At 47.0% G+C, this 14,869-nt stretch overlaps 1 protein-coding gene across 1 annotated transcript in view; it reads right to left on the reverse strand.

The window, feature by feature from the left end:
* The window catches only part of LOC119385835 (hemicentin-1), a 102,194-nt gene that overhangs the window by 39,517 nt on the left and 47,808 nt on the right, over positions 1-14,869 (reverse strand). The window contains exons 4-6 of the mRNA XM_049414129.1: positions 12,781-12,836; positions 10,592-10,883; positions 7,072-7,278 (exon numbers count right to left, since the gene is read on the reverse strand). Coding sequence (XP_049270086.1) covers positions 7,072-7,278; positions 10,592-10,883; positions 12,781-12,836 — 555 coding nt within the window. The remainder of the gene's footprint in view (positions 1-7,071; positions 7,279-10,591; positions 10,884-12,780; positions 12,837-14,869) is intronic.

Below are 14,869 nucleotides of genomic sequence, written 5' to 3' on the forward strand. Positions count from 1 at the left end.
GGTTCGAACGAAAATGATTGATGACCAGAGATCACGACGCTTCCGGTTGCTTATGATTTTTATATAGAGAGAGCACCCAGTTAATTTTCGGTGTCTGTGCATCGATTGTTGTTGTAGCTTGGTCCAGTTCGCGGTTGTACGCCACGTAACGGTGCTCTCTTTTACCCACCCCCTCCCCCGCGCGCACGGTTAACTCCCAGAACCATGAGAAAACATGCACATGCGCACACGTGCACGCTCTCACATTCATACTCTTGCACACGCACACACGCATGCACACACGCACGCACGTCTATACACACGCGCAAAACGCATACACATCCGCACGTACACAAGCACGCGCGCACACACTAAAACTCCCACCCCCTCGCATTTGAACACACTTTCCAGTGCAAGCGCGCAAACACACCTGCACATGTAAAACACGTACGTGCACTCCTGCATGTACACCACCCGTTGACAGGGAGAAATGGACGCAAAGCTTTTCAAAGCAAGCGGTTATAATTCAGTCATTTCTCGATCATTTTATTGTGTCACAAAAAAAATTTAAACGATGCAGGGTAATTTCTACTCTACTACGCGAGAGGTACATGCAGCTGTCCACAAGATTATAAGACATTATATTGCAATTACAAAGTATAACAAAGAAGGACGTCCCAAAGTAAACAAACTATCAGGGCGACCTCTTATTGGTACTCGTGCAAAAATGTAAAATTTTATAAGCTATAGCTAGGCAACGTGTCTACTGAAACAGCAATACTTATTTAATTTCACTTTTTACCAGGCATTAATACTTTTTATCGCTTCCCGCTTCCTGCCACTCGGGAATTACTTTCCGCAACGCAGTGCGGCGCTTCAAAAGTGTTTGCTCTCTTGTTTCGTTTGGCGAAAAGACACAAAGTGTGGTTTGACGACACTTCTCTTATACATCGTATAATGGGTATTCTGCAGGCTTTTTCTCTCTGTCTCTCTATGTTTTCTTTGTTTTATTTTGTTTTTTTGCCTGCATGACAATGTTCTGCTTTGCTGACCTTTGGACTAGATATATTTACTTTAGCTCTTCATGTAGAAAACCAGAAACGTTTGAGCACACACGGTGAGCTATAAACGAAGTAGAGGTTTCCTTTATTTTCTATTCAAGCGCTACAGGCGGTGCAGCCGAGTGTCAGCGCAAGAAAAGACAGAGGAAACAACGAAAACACTGCCGCATCTACCATATAAAAACTGGCTATGCTTTTTTTAATGCGAAGCATTTCTTAGCGAACTTGTGCGACTTAGAGCGTATCTATCTATCTGTCTATCTATCTATCTAGCCGCCTACGACTTTGTGCTCTCCTGGTCGCTTGGTTCATCGAATGTGCACCAAAATTGGTATGGCGTAACATGACTGTATGACGAACATAAATGACAAGTCATAACATGAAAATCATGACACGCATGTCATGTACAGCATGATTTACATGCTACGCTCATGGTGCGCTGGCTGCCGTTTCGCTAGTTTGATATACACCAAAATTGGTATCTTGCGACGTGACTGTGTGACGAACATAAATAACACGAGTTAACATGAAAATCATGACGCGCATGTCACGCACAGCATGGCTTACGTGCCACGCTCATGGGGCGCTGGCGGCGGTTTCGCTAGATTTATATGCACCAAAATTGGTATCGTGTGACGTGACTGTGTAACGAACGTAAATAACACGAGTTAACATGAAAATCATGACACGCATGTCATGTACAGCATGACTTACGTGCCACGCTCATGGGGCGCTGGCGGCGGTTTCGCTAGCTTGACCTACCCCGAAATTGGTATTGCGTGACGTGACTGTGTAACGAACACAAATAACACGAGTTAACATGAAAATCATGACACGCATGTCATGTACAGCATGACTTACGTGCCACGTTCATGGGGCGCTGGCGGCGGTTTCGCTAGATTTATATACACCAAACTTGGTATCTTGTGACGTGACTGTGTGACGAACATAAAAATACGAGTTAACATGACAATCATGACTCGCATGTCATGCACAGCATGACTTACGTGCCACGCTCATGGGGCGCTGGCGGCGGCTTCGCTAGATTTATATACACCAAAATTGGTATCTTGTGACGTGACTGTGTAACGAACATAAATAACACGAGTTAACATGAAAATCATGACACGCATGTCATGTACAGCATGACTTACGTGCCACGCTCATGGAGCGCTGGCGGTCATTTCGCTAGCTTGCTCTACCCCGAAATTGGTATTGCGTGACGTGACTATGTGACGAACATAATAACACGAGTTACCATGAAAATAATGACACGCATGTCATGTACAGCATGACTTACGTGCCACGACCATGGCGTGCTGGCGGCCGTTTCGCTAGCTTGATCTACCCGGGAATTGGTTTTGCGCGACGTGACTGTGTGACGAACATAAAAACACGAGTTAACATGAAAATCATGACACGCATGTCATGTACAGCATCACTTACGTGCCACGCTCATGGGGTGCTGGCGGCCGTTTCGCTAGCTTGATATACACCAAAATTGGTACCTTGCGATGTGACCGTGTGAGGAACATAAATAACACGAGTTAACATGAAAGCCATGACACGTATGTCATGTACAGCAGGACTTGCGTGCCACGCTCATGGGGCGCTGGCGGCCGTTTCTCTAGCTTGATCGACCCCGAAGTTGGTATTGCGCGACGTTACTGTGTGACGAACATAAATAATAGGAGTTAACATGAAAACCATGACACGCATTTTCCTCAATGACATACAAGACGATGTATGCAGCTCTTTGCTGGCTGCTTCGCATTACATCGATTCCCACAATGCGTGGGATCTGCCGGCTTTTTATTTGTATCCTTTTCGGACTCCGTAGTGTCTGAAACACTTCAGCATCGCGGGGCGCTTCAAGTGTATTTTTTATTCGACTTTATCTTAACTGCATGTGAAAAGTAAAGGCGTTTGAGTGCGGCAACGATAATTACAGCTCTTACAGACCTCTACACTTCTCTCTAGAGCACTCAAGCAATGCCTTTCAAAGCAACGAAAGCGTGACATTATTGCCAGCATCCGCTGGGTCCAGAGAAAGGAACTAAAGGTTACATAGTTTGCTGGTCCAAATATTTGACATCCGCGCCGGGTCTTTAGCGGCAAAGGTATACGACGCTGGTAATCTCGAGGACTCGGGTTCAATTATCAGCCGCGGTCGCCGCAATTCGACGAAACACCCGTGTGCTTAAATTTAGGTCCTCGTCAAGTAGGTGGTGCAAATTACTCCTGAATCCCCTCGCCACGACAGCTCTCTTGTCATGCTGAGCTGTCATGCTCTTGGCACGTAAAACAACAATTTTTTTTGTCACAATATAATCTAGCTTCAAACCTTTGTCCGCCATGGTGGTACAGTGGTTACGATGCTTGGCTACTGACCCGGAAGTCGCGGGTTCGATTTTGGCCACAGCGGACTGGGCGATGTCCGTGTACGTTAAAGAACGCGAGATGGTCGAAATTTCCGGAACCCTCCGGTACGGCGTGCCTCATCATCACATCGTGGTTAAGGCACCCATAGCCCCAGATGTGACTATTAGTATTGCCTTCGAACCTTCACCTATCTCTGAAAGCCGCTAGGTACTGTATAAAATGTTTTTTTTTTTAGCACTCTACTTCAGCACTACAGAATGCAGTGGGGAGGTCTGTACAAAACGATCAGCCGCGCTCGCGCTCCTGAAAGCTGCCTTCTTCGCTTTTGGGATTTCCGGAGCCCTACACTACGGCGTCTCTCATAATCATATCTTGGTTTTGGGACGTAAAACCCCTAATATTATTATTATTATTATTATTATTATTCGCTTTTGGGAGCGTTAGAGCGAATCGATAACGTGGCTCGGCGAAAGCTACGGAACCCAACAAAGTGTGCGGTGCCGACGCGGTGTACTAACCCACTACAACAACAACGAGATAGCTCGCGCGATGTGATAGCGGAGCACGAACGACCGTGAACGCGCACAATTCGACCACCGCATCCAGCCAAGCAAAAAATGAGAAGGATGCAGGGAAGAGCAAGCACAACAAACGGTTGATTGCGAGCTGCGAGGATCGCGACGCTCAGCCCAGATTAATGCGTTCCTGCACGCTTCCTGGTGCGCCGTCAGCTAAGGCCACTTCACCAAAATATCCCAGCGCTGCGCGGGTAAGTATATCTCGATTGCATGCATAGGTTATTCGTGCTCGTGTTCCTCGCTACTTCTCCAACATTAGTTGCACAAAGAAATGGTGCAAAAAAAAAAAATGTGCGAATGCAGACATGATGGCTCAAAGTTACCGGACATCGTAAGGGATTGACAACTAGTAGTCGTTGAAAACAATAGCAAGAAAATGCTCGCAAGAAATGTTAAGAAATATCATGACCAGACAATAATTGCTAGAGCTTTACGTTCCAAAACCACGGTATGATTATGAGGCGCGTCATAGTGCAGGGCTCCGGAAATCTCAACTCCCTGGGGTTCTTTAACGCACGCTTAAATCTAAGTACACGGACTCCTAGCATTTCGCCTCCATCGAAAATGCGACCGCCGCGGCCTTGATCTAATTCGCGTATTTGGCGTCAGGAGCCGAGCACCGTAACCACGGTACCACTGCTGCGGCAAATCCAATGACCAAGCGAATGCATTTTGCCAAATTCTTCCACTAAGATGAAAAGATACGTTCGTTGTGTTGGGAAGCAAATGGTCGGCTAATAAAAAGAGAAATGGATTGCGTAACATGGCGTAAAACGTTATTTGCATTTACCTAACGTCTGTGCGCGGCAGCTTAGGCAGAGACGCTTGTACAAACTCGGGTAGTGGCGTGTTATTTTTTCATATAACATCTAGTTTTGCCTGCAAACATAAATTTCAGCCAATATAGCTGTCTACAATTCTTGGGCTGCCGCATCTTGTTAATTTTATATTTGTTTTCCAGGGCACGAGTACGCGGGATTGTTGTTCACGTGGCTCAGGATTTTCCGGGGATGAAACGTAAACGAAACAACTTTCTTTTTTCATAATTAGAGTACGCTTCATAATGTAGCTGGAACTAATCCCTCTTTGGAAGTCCCGACTGAGACCGTAATGTCGTCCGTCGTTTTCGAAACGACGTTGTCTTAATACCGAACTCCGACTTTACGAACTTCTGTCATAAGTCGACGCAGCAAACTTCGTCAAGAACGCCGGCTTAAGAACTGACATCCCGCGAACGAAATTCGTCATGCATTATGTAAGCGTCACTCGCTCCAATGTCTCTCCAGTAGCATAAGCCTCCGTGTCAGGATGCGGCGTGTCTTGGGGTGGGGGGGGGGGGGGCGTACCACATCTCGTTGTAATCACGTGTTCGTTTTAACGAGATCAGATTATGCGCTACAGCCTCGCGCCGGAGACGGAATTATTCACGCGCTTTATGCGAGATTTTCGTCTTCGAATGTACCACAGGAAATTTCTGTCTGTCGAGAAGGGAGGATAGAGGCTCCGGTTTGTGCAGATTATGCTGCCATAAATAGACTAAATTATGCACGCTATGGAGAACGCGCATGGAGAGCCAATCCTCCGAAGTGGATTGGGTTATGTCGAAATGAGAAAATGAAGTTTAGGCAAATGAAGCTATAAGCGTAACATGAAAAGGGAAGTGAGCGCTGTGCTACTCTTTTTAAAACCATATCCATTACCGTTCCTACCTTTTCTTCGTTTTAATTTGTTGGGTAGCTCAGTCAAAACACGCAAAGGCCCTCACTACATCTTGCCTTCCCATCTCTTTATTATCTTTTCCATTTTAATGTTTATAGCCCGTGCTTATCCCCCTCAACGCGGGTTAGCATGGTTAGCATGCAGACCGTTTCTTCTTATTTTTCTCGTTTTCTTTTCCTCGCTGCTTCGTATCATACGCGCATTCCCTTTACAGTAGAAGAGGCACAGCACGGTAATGTGCGATCTAATTTACCATGAACTACTTTTGTGGTTTTCAGAGATATCATATTTTTAGGTTATACAGCTTTTTTGATCGTTTAGTTCCATTTCGCGGTTAATCGGCGCTTATGCGCTATTCTGCTTATCGCAAGTCACGGGTGCTACGACAAGAGCTCTTATCTTACGCTGCGCTAAATAGCACGTCGGCGCAATAAAAAGCGGCCGCGGGCGTTCGGGTTTCTCATATAAGTTTACGCTTTTGTGAAAAACGAAAGGAACCCTTTCACGGCCAATGCTTACGCAGAACGAATTCGCATATTTGTTCGCGGTGACGTTTCTGTGAGTGTGGCTGACTGTGAAGCTGCGTCCGGCGAATGCGTGCGTTTCTCTTCACACCCACGGACAGAGCATAGCCAAGCATGAGAAGCGCAATAAGCATGACCAGAAGCTCTGTAACGTGTGAAGCTTAAAATACGGAATTCTCGTAAAAAAGTCAATCACGAAATTGGGAATCACTAAATTAGGCTCCCGTAAAACAAGAACAATCGAAAGAAAACAGGTGGCGTTACGCAGCACATTGCATCAGAGCTTTTAATGTCCTGACATGGTGATCATACCGAACAGGTGAAGTAGCGCGCTGTGACGAGGACAAAAGGGACAAGAAAGAGACGACACTTTGTACCAAAACGCTGTCCTTGTCAAAGTGCACGGCGTCACGTGTACGGTATGGTGATCTATGACCAACTCGCCCAGCTTTCAACCTTATTGAACTTGATTGCCCTGACGCGGTAAACGAGACAATTAGGTTTCCTCTTCTATATCTCGTTATGGCGTACACTTTATACAAAATAGCGCGTTTTACATTGAGCTCTTCCGTTTCCAATCTTGGTATTTGGATCGGGAACGACATTCAATTCACTATTGCTGGTTTTTATTCCAGCTAACGTAAACGCGCTGAAGCACATTTATGATACGTGCAACGTATCATAAACGCCTGTAGCACCGGAATCTGAAACCATGACAGAAAGCATACTATACAGTCAGGTCGTGGTCGCTGTTGACAGTGCCCACCCTTTTACGTAATATAGCAGGTGCAGTTGCCAATACGGCGTAACCCAAATATCAGCACTTACGGTACAGGTCGAGCGTGACGGCGCTGGTGACCACGTAGGTTCCGTTGTGGTTAGAGGCCTTGCACACCAGCGACGCGTTCAGGTCGTGCCGGTGCAGCTGCGGCAGCTCCAACGTGGACCGGGACACTCCGTGTGACGAGCTGTCGGCCGTGTGGTGGAGCTGCTCGCTGCCGTTGCGCCACCAGGTCACCGTCGGCTCGGGAACGCCTGCGAGACAAGCGAAAACAATGCTCAGCTAGCAGATAGCCGCCGACCATTCATCACGTACTTCGATCATCACGTACTTCATCACGTGCTCACGTATACGCTTCCCGTGCCTTACAGCCGTTAGACATAATAGCCGCTAAATGAACGCACATAAAAAAAAAACAGGGACGAACGAAACGCAAACACGACCGCAATTAGTGGTAATTGTGTTTCATAGCTACTGCTAGTAACGCCAGGAACGAGCTCTTCTGAAAGAAAGCAGTACAGCCCCTTAACGATATCCAAAATGGTGAATTACAGAAAGTCACACATGATACGCTGAAGATACTCTAGTGGGTAGACCCCAGTGACCGACCTGTGTAACTTCAACGTCCACCTCTGGATGATGCGCCAACCACAGTTCTTTCGCATTGATGTTTTCATCTTATAACATTTTACTCCCTGTGTTAGGTAGCATATAGGGCGTGTGCGTGGTTGACCTGTCTGGTTTTGCTTTATCTTTTTTTTTTTTTTGCTGTAGCTCTGTTGCTCTAACGCGACGCTGCTAAGAAACAGATTGCATTGTCGGTGCCGGTTGCTGCAGCCACGTTCCAATGACAGATGTATGCAAGTTCGCTCGTATACTTAGACATCGGTGCGCGTCATAATCAAATCACCGCTTAGACTTCAGAATTAATTTTCGATCACCCCAAAGCGGAAGGGACTCCATTAAATAAATTTAAGTCTATTGGTGGTCACGTGACTCATGCCGCACACACGTCGTTGTAGTTGTGGTATTCTTCTGACCATCTTAGATTATTTTTCGCTATTTTACATTTCCTCTTCTCTATCCACACTGAATCGGCAACGATGGCGCGAAGTCATATGAACGGGCAAAGCGAAGCTTGAGACATTTTGTTTCCGCTTTTATTCGTATTATTATTACGAGAGCAATTATATGGACACCCTCGGCGGATTTTTGCCGCCGCCGTCATGTCCCGTTTATATATATATATATATATATATATATATATATATATATATATATATATATATATATATATATATATATATATATATATATATATATAGAAGGCACAAAGAAAAATAAACCAGAAGAAAAAATTTCCGAAGAGCCCGACCGGTGATTTGAACCAGAGACTCCTCGCTCCCCAACGCGCTGCGTTAAACAACTCAACCACGTGCCATGCATGCGCCGGCGAAATAACGGCGAGCTACTTATATAAGCCATTTACCGCTGGTGGTACGCAGATCTCGGAGGAGCTTGAGCGTGTTTTCTATCACGCAACGCTCCTACACTTTCTTTCAACTTTAAAACTGCCCTTGAGACACGCGCGACAAAGTTGCCCCTTCAACTATATCAACTATATGGACGCTCTCGGCTGGTTTTTGCTGTCGCCATCGCCGTCATTACCCGGATATGCATATGTATGTATATATAAATAAAAACCATAAAGAAAACTCAATCAGAAGAAAAGAAATCGGAAGGCGCCACCTGGATTCTAACCTGTGGCTCCTCGCTCCGCAGCGCGTCACTTTAGCCAACTTGGACACGCGCCACCCTTTCTTTGAAATGGTAACGGCGAGCTATTTATATGCACCATTTAGCGCTGGCGGTACTCAGAGTTTGGAGGCGCTTCAGCGTGTGCGGTATCACCCGCGAGATTGCCCGAAGGGCGCGCTTTAAAGCACCGCTCCTATAAAAAATAGATATCGATATATAGATATAATAATATTTTCCTATATAATAGATATATAGGAAAAAATACCTAAGAGCATCCTTGGTTGCAGCGCGCTGCTCAAACACAGATAAGTAACAACTGCGACAGTTAGTTCACGGTCGTCCTGTGTATACCTGTGCGTTCTTTTCTAGTGTCCTTCCTTGTGTAGGGGCAGGGCGCTGCAAGTGTCGAGCTGTGACCGTTGTTAATTCGTGCTGCTCCCGCGTGTGTTCTTTTCGTGCGTTCTTTGCGCTTGAGCGGCACGCTGCAAGTATCGAGCTGCTTGCCGTTCTTCGTGTGACATTGATTTGTTGCTACCGCATCCATTGCTTTGCCCTTGCGGCGAAACTGTGACTTCTTTTTTTTTATGCTGTCTTAAAGGTAGGATGTAGGATGTGGTAGGATGTGGTACGCAGGATGTGGTACGCAGATCCTCCCACCAGGACATGCACCACACCACATCCTACCAAGGTAGGATGTGGTGCATTAACGTATACGGAAGTAAATCGACTTCCTCGCCTGTATTCTTTTGCATTCTCTGTTATATTCCCATTCCCCCTCTCGATCTTGTCGCTTAGCGCATCAAACCGGATACTCGTTCTAGTTAGCAATCCTACCCTTCCTCTCTTTCATCTCTCTCTCTCTCTCGCTGTTCGTAACGGGCATGAGACACGGCAGCACTTACATCGAGTAAACTTAGTTTATAACATAGACACAAATCGTTTATTTGCATCATATTTATCGTGTGGCGTCTGAGCACTTGTCTCAATTACCCGTCTTTCTTCATCAATTTTGACGCGTCCGATAAAGACACGAGCCTAGTCTCAAGCGGAGGCAGAGTAACATAATACATGATGACACTACAAGAAAGAAAGAAAAAAAAAACGCTTTGCGCAGCAACCCGCTCATCAGTGTGTCCGCTATATGGTAAAGCTTGCACGATGCTCAACAAAGGATGGAAGACTTGCTGACTAGGCCGGCGCCGCACAATGGCAGCACTCCCAGACGAAACAATCAGCCTCGATCAAGCTCCGGCACATACTTGGCTGTCCTCTTTTGTCTCTCTGCCTGTCCGAGCGATGCAAGGGACCTATACACGACTGTGCCGACTAAACGAACAAACGTTACGTAGAAGCATCTCTTTCGTGATGTTCCTGCATTACTTCTCACCCTCGCTTTCCCTAGCGTCACCTCCGCACCTCGTATTTCTTCACATAGTAATAATAAAAATCTATAGCATACTCGACGCAATGGCAACGATCCGCTACCCTATTTTCCCCGATACTCAATACCTGCTGACTCTATATATTAGAGGAGGCGTGTGTTGCGGGCGATGTCGTCAGTGCGGCGGGCGCACGCACTAGAGGCGTCACACACACGCAAAAACAGCTCGGAAGCTGTCCCCGTGTCCCGACAGCCGCCGGACGGGTAGCGACGGCTGCTAAGCGCACGCGTACGCGCAAGCGGAGCCGAAATGAAAGGCAGTAGCGTAGCGAAACCATAGGAAAGACGACACGCACACACACACGTCTCGCGGTACGGCGCAACGGCAGATATCGGAGGGCTGTGTACAGGAGTTGTTGCTTGCGTACTTGGCGGCGGCGGCGGCGGCGGTGGCGTGATCATCATTCGAAGCGTCGTCAGCTCGGCTTGTCGCGTCGCCGGAGGAGCTTCGGCTCCCCATGCCTTTCTTTTCTCCCAGAATGGGACGAAATACTTATATAGGAGAGTAAATAAGCCATCTTTTAGTATTAAAGGTCTAATCCCGGCGACGCCAAGCTTGATGGATGGCGATAGGCCGGAGGCGACGCTGACGCAGGGGTCTCTCGCTCCGGCCGTCGCTGGCGGCGCCGCGTTAGGCACACGCCGCTGGATGGACCGAGTCTCAGCCAGTGACGGAAAGAGAAAGGGAAGGCAGACTTCCTCTGCATGCCCTTAGCGTCTTTCCCTCCGATGCGCGCTGCCTAGCGGGGTGCCGGGTAATTGGTATTAACGAGAGTTCCTGCCGCGTCGGAGACAAGGGAAGTCGCCGTACAGCGCCGACATCGGTCAAAAAGAAAGGAGGACAATGGGGTGGGCTTCCGAGCCGGGTTTATTGCAGCGCGCGACCTGTCAAAAAAGGCCCGACTGAGAGGGTAGGTGGAAGTTGAACTCCTCGGAATATGCTTCGCCAAGGAGAATCTCGCTAAAAGGCGCGGCACACCGCAAATATTACGGGAGTTTAATCGAGGTTCACTGATGGGTTCAAGCTGAGGACATAGTTCTTACGTATATTAAACTTCGCTATTTGTTCCTTTTTACTCGGTCATTATTTTCTTTCTATGCCGCTTAGCCCGGGTCTAATTTCGCTCTGCTACTTTGAGCGTATTGTTTGACTGTGTACAGTTGAAGACGTTGATACCTGGTGTCATCACGCAGAAGCTACTGAGTCTACGCGCAGCTAAATTATTAAGGCGAAAGCCTTGGGCGGTTGATGACAAGGATCCCTCGGTGAAAGGCCGGCTTGTGGTACAAAATGCAACAGGACCACCATGAGTACGTCTAAGGCGAATACATAAGGGACCCTATTAGATTTTTCAGAATATTTGCAAATTCTTATTGCTTCAAGAAAGGCACGAAAAAAAGATGGCGTCATGTATAACAACGATAATATCGACAGTCAGAGAGGCTGTTGATTCCCACTGCTTGCGTTAAAACAGCGGTGTAGGTCGCGTCGACTGTACTCGACATGCTGCTGAGGTAATGGCTATAGTATTTCATGCTCTACCGCCGTAAAAGAGACAGGACGGGCTTTTTGATACCACACCCAATGTAACTACGATGCTGTAGTATCGCCACCAGAACAAACGTCGGGAATCGTTTGTCACGGTATGCAAAGCTCTTCCGGTAAAAACGCCGCGCCCTTGTTAACACAGTACAGCTATGCTTACCGAGTTGCCACCAATTTCGTGGCTTACTTGCAATCGTTTTAATGAAAAACTGGCACTTACATTGATTTTCTTTTTTCGGAATATCAAGATCCTCACATTACGAGCAGTGTTATGAAACCTTAATGGCAAGATCTCATGGACAGTGTCCAGTATGATAGTAATGAAAAATCATTACGCAGAGGGTGTTGCCGGAGCCAACATTTCAACGAGTGTTCTTGTCTCGCTATCTTGAAAAAGACGAGTCCATTTCTCGAATTATTTGCTCTAGCGACACCTCATGTTAAAGGATTTTTCCATATCTTAATGCCTCCATCATCTCCTAAACTTCTGCCAGTATGATAATCAGTTACGCACGCTACTTAAGCGTGGAATGCGACGAGGTAATGCAGCATCCACCTCATTGGTACTGCACAGAACTGTACCGCGTCGTTCTGCTGATTGCGGCATCGACCTGCTTAGAAGATTGCAGTGATGACATGTGCGAGTTCTGTTCATTATATTTGCCTGTTGTCTACTTGGCTTTGTTATCGAACCGCTGCCTTTGTATAAGTAGTATTTGTGATGACAAAATAAAAATGTTTCAGTTGAAAGTTAGCGTTGTGTTTGTGTCTTCTCTCTCGGTTCCCGTCGTGTTGCGCTGCTCCGTGTAACGCATCGACCCCAAGGAGAGTGTCTTGTCCTCTCCGATTGCTTAGCGGCATAACACACGCGACGAGGTGAGATCACTGAGATGTGATCACGATGCTGTTTGATGACGATCGGCGATGAAGATTAGCTTAGGTCACCTATACGTAACGTATATCGCGTAATTCCCGCTTAACTTCGGAAGATGCCGTTTACGAGGACCCGACCGAAGACACGAATCCGAACAACAGCAGGAGAACCGCGCCGGCAGCGGGGTGGCAGACTGTGGAGGGTGAGACTCACAGACGGGCAATTATGCAGATTACCCTAAATTGCTCTGCACATTTAGAAGGGAAGAAGACGCGCGAGCGTGCTCTCGCGGAACTATATGCAAAGCTCCAACCATTAACTATCTTGGTTTGTTTTTGTTTTGTTTTTTTCGCAGCTACGACATGCGGTTATAGTTGAGAGCGTCGCTGCGACGTTGCCGCATTCTTTGCCTTCGTCCTCGTCTGCCAGGCATTACTCGTCAAGGACAGGCACTGGACTGCTCTTTCGGGTGTATGGCTGATACCAATGCGAAAAGAAGACGACTCTGACTATTGACGGCATGATTTGCTAAACTTCCCCTCTTCTTCTCTAAAGGAGATTGCTCGAGCGCATCTGCGAACAATTTCTCTGACCGATACCCCATGAAAGCGCAAGAACCTACCGCGAATAACATAGCGCTAGCTATCGCGTTAGTGCTTCGCGTTGCAGACAAAACAGCGGCATTTATCTATTGACGAAGCTACTTGTTACTAAAGTGGGAGAGGGGCTTATTCCGGGAACCCTCTGGCCTGGAATGAGCTACCCTGTCCGCCAAGTCCGGGCAACACTGCTATTTTTCTTTTAACACTATATCGCTCCTGCATTTTCCTGACTGTGGATGCTGCTGTCTTTTCGAATAAGCGTTTGCCTCGCGTCGTGTACACTCAGTGAAGAAACAGAGTCCTTTTACTTGCTACGTGTATGACTCTTTTTAAAGAGACACGTGAACTCTCTTAGGAGGTCCTTATACTCTCGTCGCAGAATTTTGGGGCCCAAAAGAGGGTTAACGTGTGTCTGAGTCATACACGTGGGCAAGTCCGGACTCGCCGAAAAGATTCTTAGAGTGTAGCATACGCGCTTGAGACAGCATGAGGGCACGAGTCAGTTCTTCTTAGGCCTTGGACGTAAGAACAGCCATGGCCAACCTCGTTTCTCGTACTTGGCGCACGGCTGTCCACACCACCTTTCCCTCGGCAATTGTCACCTACGTCGCCCTCGTGTCATCACTGAATCGACGTCTTACAGTGTGCATTTTCAAGAGCTGTCTTTCTTTAAAATTTTGGCCTATATTGTGCACGGTGTAGCCTCGCACACACCCTAACATTGCATCGCATTGATGTTGTGGCCGGTACGGGGCATAGACATTGCTCAGAATTTCACATTGTTTTGAATCATGCCTCCTCGCTGTTGCATGTACCGTCTGTAAACGTACCATGACCTTCCAGTCATGACCGCTACGTATGCAGCTAACTTTGCTAGGTAGTAGAGATGTTTCTTTTCTGGTTGAAAATGCGATTGATTAGAGTTTGCAACACAGCATGAATACATTTCTTGAAGATGTCTGCACTACTGTAAGGCGCTTGTCGTGGTAGCTCGGCGAGTAAGGTGTCACGCTGCTAAGCTCAAGGGCGCGGGTTCGATTCCCAGCCACGGCGGGAGCTTATCATTGAGGGCGAAATGCTAGGACATCCGACTGTTTAGATCTAGGTGCACGCTACAAAACACGAAGGTGCTCGAACTTAAGCCGGAGTCCACCACAACGGCGTGCTTCATAATCGTAATCGTGGTTTTGGCAAGCGAAACCTTAACATTTAATGTTTCTGTTTGTAATGAAGTTCTTTCAAGTAAACAAATAAAATGGAGCATTTCCTGCTTGTAATTACGATTCAATGTTCAATGTTTGCCTAGCGCCTTATGAATAGAGCGTGGGTTACTGTGTCGCTTTGGAGATGCAAGAATACATCGATGCGACGATGATTTCTTCCGTGCGCACTCGCAGTACGGAGAAACAGTAGAATTCCCTTTTGCAAGTAGAGGCGGCTGCCTACAGTTACTATGCAGATTTGAAAAAGAAAGTAATGAGAAGGAGCTCGAGAAAGCGAGACGAAGCGGCAAACAAACAGCACAGCGCGAACAAGACGTTGATAGGATATAGTATGGCCAAAGGCGAGTGGGTATACGGCAGTGGAATGCCAGAGGAATGTCAGTATCGCAAGAGGCAGCGAC

This window comes from Rhipicephalus sanguineus, chromosome 3 (genome assembly GCF_013339695.2).
Source record: "Rhipicephalus sanguineus isolate Rsan-2018 chromosome 3, BIME_Rsan_1.4, whole genome shotgun sequence".
In the NCBI taxonomy this organism is placed as follows: Eukaryota; Metazoa; Arthropoda; class Arachnida; order Ixodida; family Ixodidae; genus Rhipicephalus; species Rhipicephalus sanguineus.